This window comes from Eurypyga helias, unplaced genomic scaffold (assembly GCF_000690775.1).
Source record: "Eurypyga helias isolate BGI_N326 unplaced genomic scaffold, ASM69077v1 scaffold14449, whole genome shotgun sequence".
Lineage (NCBI taxonomy): Eukaryota > Metazoa > Chordata > Aves > Eurypygiformes > Eurypygidae > Eurypyga > Eurypyga helias.
Window position 1 is genome coordinate 4,712 of NW_010271493.1, and position 7,553 is coordinate 12,264.

The 7,553-nt window shown below is 37.7% G+C and overlaps 1 protein-coding gene across 1 annotated transcript in view; it reads left to right on the forward strand.

Moving 5' to 3' along the window:
- LOC104515017 (leucyl-cystinyl aminopeptidase-like) overlaps positions 1-6,118 on the forward strand; it is a gene marked incomplete at both ends in the record, with an annotated part of 9,547 nt that extends 3,429 nt beyond the window's left edge. The window contains 3 exons of the mRNA XM_010158843.1: positions 137-268; positions 2,153-2,284; positions 5,958-6,118. Of these exons, the coding sequence (XP_010157145.1) occupies positions 137-268; positions 2,153-2,284; positions 5,958-6,118 (425 nt within the window). The remainder of the gene's footprint in view (positions 1-136; positions 269-2,152; positions 2,285-5,957) is intronic.
- Positions 6,119-7,553: the final 1,435 nt, after the last annotated feature.

Consider the following 7,553-nt stretch of genomic DNA (forward strand, 5'->3'; position numbering starts at 1 on the left):
TGACTTGATTTTTTGCTGTCTCCATTGGCAGGACAGCAAGGAATGGCATGTAAGAACAAAGCAGAGACAACTTTTACTGTTCTGCTCACTGTGTATGTTCTAGCTTCTCAAACACTTATAAATGTTTCTCTTCTAGGATGAAGATTTCCTTAATTTAATTTTCAAGGCTATGATGAAGGATTCCTTGAATTCTTCACATCCAGTCTCTTCCGCTGTTCAGTCTTCAGAGCAAATTGAAGAAATGTTTGATACACTTTCTTATATCAAGGTAACTTTAAAAATTATTTTAAAAGTGATATATTAGCTATTGTAAACATGAATGTGGAATCATGAGTAAGTAGGCATGTACTGACAATTGTTCGGGGGTAATTTACACCTAGCACAAACAATGCAGGTTCTTTTAGTAGTGTTTCTGAATGTCTATTTAGCTTTTAATTAGGTAAAGATGATGTATGTGTATTTGTGTCCTTAACACCATTCTGCTTGCTGCATGCTTCAGCACAAAGTAAAATACTGTGTCATGTGATTTTGGTAGTATTGGGGTAAAACCTTTTACACCTTTTGGATTAGCTGTCATTTTTTTCCCCCACTATCTGTCTATGCTTGTACTGTCATCTAATAAGAAACCATGGGGACAGCTAGTGTTTACTTGAAAACAGTCAAATACTACATCTTCATCTGCTCAGTGGAATGCAGCTATCTTGGTTTGTCTCCTCTGATTTCTTTTTGTAAGTCTCGACTGATCAGCATGGGTTGTCTGGCATCCTCAAGTAGTCCGAGATGCCAAATGAACCTACAATAGTGATGTGCCTCCATTTATTTTGATCTCTGTTTTCTGAACTACAGGAACAGAGATGTTTGATTTTTCAGCTTCATTGTAAAGCTCTTCATTCATGCATGCAGTCTTTGTATTCCACTACTCTTGGCCTTGAAGGTTAACTAACACGATTGGCAGTTTAAGTGAGAAGACACTTGCAACATGGTCCCTAATCAGCTAAGGATGGTCTGCCATGGAACTGTACAACTTTCTTTGTTTTACTATACTACCAGCTGACACAGATTAGTTGGTCATTGCTACATTTACTGTCTGTAATAGGAATTATTGTACAAAATTGTTTTTAACCTGGTTCTTATGTAGATTGTCAGTAAACCTAACACTCAAGGGTGGGACTACAATCCACCTGCAACCACAGAGTGTTTGGGAAGATAAAACATTAGGAAAAACAAATTAGTAGAGCTATAGCTTAGGTATGGATGAATGCAAGAGAAGAAATGACGAACATATTATTAAAAAGTATAGTAGAGGTATTCCTGCAGTTTCATGAATAATTACATTAACCAGGCAGCCCTCAGTTTCAGGCAAGATGTTACTTAAATTCCAAATCTTGAATTTGGAATGTGTAAGAACCATACATGCTCTCATTAAAATATTTTATTTTTTTTCTTGATCCTCTATCAACAATAGTACCAAAAATACAAAGTACACCATTAAACTTTTCATGACCTATGGCTGCTCACTGGCATTCAGTTGTACAGTATGCAAGTTCTCAGGCAATTTATTTATTAATGGCTGTGACACAGAAACATTTCTATGAAAAGAAAATGGCTTTCAGCTATATTAAAAAAGGCAAAACCAACACCTTTCTGTCTACACATTCGTGTCCACTTTGATACCAGAACTACTCAGTTACTGCTTTTTTAAACAAAAGATGATTGTATTTAAACACAGTCAAAATGCTCTTTTCCTCCTACAGTCAATTCCAGCCTACTAAGTATATCTCATCTCTTTCCTCTATTTTTAGTTTTATGATATAACTGAAAATCTTATGACTGTTAAAGCACTGACTCATAAATGCAGCTATTGAAATATGGCAGCCAGCAGAGACATATAGTAAGACGGCAACATTTTTGAGATTATGTTAATTAGAAAAAATGTTAAGATCTATTAGCCTGTTTTGTAACTCTGTTTGGAGCTTCTGAAATATTAAAAAAATATTTTCCCAAGGGAGCTGAGTGTTGAGGTAATTATTCAAACGATGTCATTTGGAATAAAATCTGCTAGCTTCTGAGTTATTCTTGCACTGTGAAGGAGCTATAATATACATATGCTTTAATTTACCAATTCTTTCTCTCTCTCTTTTTTTTTTTTAAGGGGGCTTCCCTTCTTTTGATGCTGAAGCACTATCTCACTAAGGATGTTTTCCAAGCTGGCATTGAGGTATACTTGCATAATCACAACTATGGATCTGCCCAGAGTGATGACTTGTGGGACAGCATGAATGAGGTATCCATCCTTTGATATGGTGTTCTTGTTTTTTCACTTCTCTGTGTTATAGATTTTGATTTATTTCCTTGTTTATGAAAGAAATAAGATAATAGACTACAGGTAAATACTCTGAAGTTCTTGTTCATCATAGTCCAAAGTTCTGTCGTATGAATATGAAGATTCCTTTAGCTTCTAGGATATCGCTGAGTATCATCCCAAAAAAGTGCTCGAAATGAGTATGCACTGCCATGCATATCCACATGTGTGGACATATCAGTATATATGTAGGCTCTCTAGAGTTGCATTGTTAGTATGCTAAGACCAGAATTATAATAATTATCTTAAATGCAGGACAAAAATTAACTTTCAAGGAATAGCTGAATCCAAACTTTGTACGCCTCTTGGGATTCTCTCTAGTAATGCGATAGCTTGTGTGTCAGCAAGCAGTGCTGGAACTGTAAGAAAACAGATTGTTGGGACAGTTTAGTTCAGCACCTCTCAGATAGCGTGGCAGGCATAAGGATGTGCCTGATTAAATGGAGTGGGGGGTTGTTGTGGTTTAACCTTATCTGCAATTAAGTACCACACAGCTGCTCGCTCAACTCCCCCCACCTCCTCCCATCCCGCCTGCACCCAGTGCAGGAGGAGAGTTGGAGTAAAAGACAAGGAAAGCTCATAAAGTTGAGATAAGAACTATTTAATAATAGAAATGAAGATTATAGTGATACTAATACTAACGATACTACTACTAGTAAGTAATTAAAATAATAGAAAATAGAACATATGATACAACTGCTCACCACGCACCAACCCACACAGAGTCGGTCCCCAGAGGAGTGAGAATCCCAGCCTGAGAGCCCCAAAACAACACACAACCAGGAAAAAAAGCCAGCAGCCCCCCCCCACCCCACTAACAAAGGAACCTGCCTCACTGCTAACAAAGGAGCTAATGATCCTCTGGCCTTTGGGCCAGCCCACAGCACTGTGAAGGAAAGGAGCTTGCTCCTGCCTGAAACCAGCACCGGGGGGAAAAGAGCAAACACAGTCAGCAAGCCTGTGGGAGATGGGGAGGGCAGGGGTGAGAGATTGCATGTGGTTAATGAGGGAGAGGCAGCAGGTTGCGGGGGGAAAAGAGCAAATACAGTCAGCAAGCCTGTGGGAGATGGGGAGGGCAGGGGTGAGAGATTGCATGTGGTTAATGAGGGAGAGGCAGCAGGTTGAGGGGGAGGGTGAACAAGGAAGGAGTGAGGTGGAGGGGTTGAAGGGGGAGAGAATGCAGGGGAAGATATGTACAAGAGGGAGAGTGGAAGAGCGAGCATGGTCCCAACAAGAAAGAGCTGCTGAATATCCTCAGCGAGTGACAAGGTGGTGGTATAAGGAAAGGGAACAGATTTTCATGTGAAACAGTACAGTATGTATTATGTCTCTGAAATACGTTAGGTTCCCTCACAGAAGCTGAGTGCTAGGCAGATGCTAACTTAATCATAGAATCACAGAATCACTAGGTTGGAAAAGCCCTTAGAGATCATCCAGTCCAACTGTATCTGTCCGCCACTAAACCATATCTTTCAGCACCTCATCCACCCGTCTGTTAAACACATCCAGGGATGGTGACTCCACCACCTCCCTGGGCAGCCTGTTCCAGTGTGTGATAACCCTTTCAGTGAAGAACTTCTTCCTTACATCCAATCTAAACCTCCCCTGGCGCAGCTTGAGTCCATTCCCCCTCGTCCGATCATCTGTCATTAGGGAGAAGAGACCAACACCCACTTCTCCACAACCTCCTTTCAGGTAGTTGTAGGCAGTGATCAGGTCTAGCTTTGGTTCTTGGCATCTACCTCATGATACTTATGCTGAACTGGACCTGCTGTTATTGTCAGCTATCACAGGTGGCTGTAAATTTGTGTGTTTAGTCATACACAGTCACTAGTTTGCTGTGAAAATGCATAGTGAAATGCACAATTATTTTATAAGTCTTTAACCTTATCTGTGGAAATTGACAAAGTTTGAGTGAAGACGAGAAAACTGCATGTAAATTGAAAGAAGTATCTGTTACACAGCAAGCAAACCTTTTGTATACCTTGCCTAGAAGGAAGAAGTCATTTTCATGTCTGGCTTTAACTAGAGTTAGAAGCTGCTCTTCAAAGAAGATAATAAAATCAGTTAATGTCAATACAATTTTTGCTATGATGAAACTGTGAACCTATAATTTCTAATAAAGTGCTTTAATTTCAGGTGATTGGAGAGGGTTCTACTTTGGAATAGAACAATTTCAGTAGAGCAAATTTTGAATTTACTCATGTCTCTGTACAGATTAGACACAAATTTTTCTGCCAGTCTTTAGGTGTCTTATAATGTTAGTGCAGAGAGACTGAGATGCAAAACAATCAAGTTGACAAGGTGCCAGTAGTTGACTTAATTAGTTTCCTGATCTCTTAATAGTTCTTTCATCTTGAGTTTGGGGTTTTCATTTTTGTTGTGGGTTTTTTTTTTCCCCCCTTTGGCTGGCTAGCACTGATTTTGCAGATTTCTTTGTGGGTTCAAAGTGTAACAGGAAGGAAAGGAAAAGCTAGTGGCAAAAGAAAGAGCATGGTTTTGGCCCATCTTAGGCAATTTAAGAAAGGATCGCATAATGTAACATTGTAGTAACAATGATTGCTTGTGATAATAAAATGGAGGAAGAGGGTTTAGCCAAGAGTGGGTTTTGGGAGTAAAAAACATGTAGACTTCAAATTCTATAAATCTTAAACTTTTGATAGAGAATTGCTTCTCTGGAATTGAAACCCCTATTTAAAGTTTATGGTCATTCTCTATGTAAATAATGTGTCAGTTTACCATGAGGTTGAACTGTACATGTTATTGTTGGCTTGAACAGAGAACAGTGGGTTTTAAGATGCTCATGAGGTAAACTAGAGAAAGCCACAGTATAGATAAGTGAAAGTTATGATACATGATATATATCATATATAAATGATATATCATAGCATAAATCAATATATAAATGATATATTAATTTCTTTATATTCCTGATAGCTCAACCTAAAACATATTTTCAGAAGTTAGGGGAGGCTGTCTTTTTCAGGTTGGATGATTATCTCTGCTAATAAAGAGGCAGTGGTATGTAGGCATTATAAAGTACTTGTCCCTCAGTGAGGATATTGTAGTATAAACAGTTCCTGAAAGATTAGAAGTGGTTGGAGGTTAAGCTATGCAAAGGCTATTAAGTGGGAGGGGAAAAAAAAAAGACATAAAGGATATGCTGGTTTTGTTGTACAAACGCCATCACTTTATTTCAATTTCTAATATTAATTTTGGAATTAAAAGAAGATCTCTTAACTGAAACACCCACAGAATATCAGAATATCGGTAAGGAATGACAGAGGGTAGGAGGGAGCTTGGGAGCTTGCCATAACTTTCTTTTCTGTAACATTCTCTTCTCCACTTCCATGACATACCAGTTCAAACTCCCTGATGTTTCCAATTTGTCTTTCTACTGCATGGATAGGATTCCTTAAACTCAGAGAATAAAAACCACTAAATTGTTGCTTAGATAATTTATATGCTCACTGTCAAAGTGATCGTTTAGAGATGCAGAATCGTGCCATTCCTTACTTGGTAAATTAAGGAGTAAGGTTTTAAAATGTGTTCTCCATTTGCTATTTTCTTGTTATATTATGATTGTTTTTTACAGATTACCAATGGAACCCTAGACGTAAAAAAGTTGATGAAAACTTGGATTCTCCATAAAGGATTTCCTTTAGTTACTGTTGTGCGAAAGGGAAAGATTATTTCTGTACAACAGGAGAAATTTTTGTATTGTGTGGAACCAGAAAATTGGACGTCAGATGCAAGGTTATTACCTTCTTAATAGTTTTTTATCCATAAAAATCTACCTGCAGATACCTTTCTTGGATCTTCTACATCTTTCTCACTTACATTCAGGGGTTCTAGTATTTTGGAGGCAGGTAGTAACAGAGAATTTAGCACAGAAATTCGCACATCTAGTATCTGCCTGAAGATACAAGTCTGTTTCCACCCGAACAACTGGTAAAAACATGTGGTGTTCTTGGTAAGCTGAGATTCTAATTTGCATCCTTTCCTAAAGCTCTTAAGCTTGAGATGATGAGATGGGGTAAAGAGCAGAATAAATTTTTCATTTTTTTTAATACCAAAAGGCAGATGTCACAGGTAAAGTTTTCTTCTAATTTCAGAAAGTTTTGTGTGGTTAATGAAAGCTGAAGAAAGGCAGATGCATATATCTTTAAAGCTTCTGCTCCTTCTTGTCATAATTCAGTGTACATCTTGGGCTTTATTATGGGACAGTAGAGAAGCTGGAAACAAAGCTTTCTTGGCTTAAAAATTGTAAGATGGCACTAATGCATGGCAGTAAATGGGTGAATATCTGAGAGAGGGATTATCCATTGTACCAGAAACTAAAGGAAGTATATATGCAAGTGCTGAAAAAGCAAAGATGTGGCAGGTGCTAATTGTAAAAATTAATTTTCTGCAAATATGTCTTGTATTATGAACTTTACTGTATTTTCTAACAAACAAAAATATGCAAGTTTTAATCTTTTGGAGATTTTGGTGGTTTTATTCAGGTATTTCAGGTCTTAACAGGAACTGAGTCCTCTGCATCATCTTGCAGAATCAGGCCTATAAAAGGAATTTGTTTCTTGAAATGTTGGAAGTTACAGGGCTTTGCATTCTTTTTGTTATGTGGAGGAAGGAAAGTGATGTGTGGTTGAAAGGTAAGGGAAGAAGGAAGGATTCTTAGGCTTAATTATTCTTCTGTTTCTAGTCAGTGTCAATTTCGGGAGTGCATGAAAAGCTTTTGAAGAAGAATGCTCTGTGTGAGTCATACACAGAAGGGGTTCTTGTCAACATTGGAATGCCTATGTGCAATTTGTTTCATGTTAAAGTTGTGTTTTCTCTAAATAGTCAAGTTCTTATCATTATAAGCCACCTTAGCATTTATTCTTCCAGCTTGCAGTTCACTTGAGAAGTGTTTGTGGTATAAAATCAATTACGGTTTATATTACCATGATTTAGAATTTGAGTCTTGTACTTAAATAAACATAAATTGTATTTAAAAAGAAAAAAAGAAAAAAACAAACCCCTAAACTTGAAAAATTTCAGGAAGATAAAACATTGGACTGAGGTGAAAATATTACTGTCTGAATTTCTGATACAGCCAGAGATTGCCTGTCCAAATGACGTTTGACAAGCTATTTGGCATGCTGAAACTGAGGAAGAAGTATAACTGGTGTCCCTCAGGGGTCAGTGC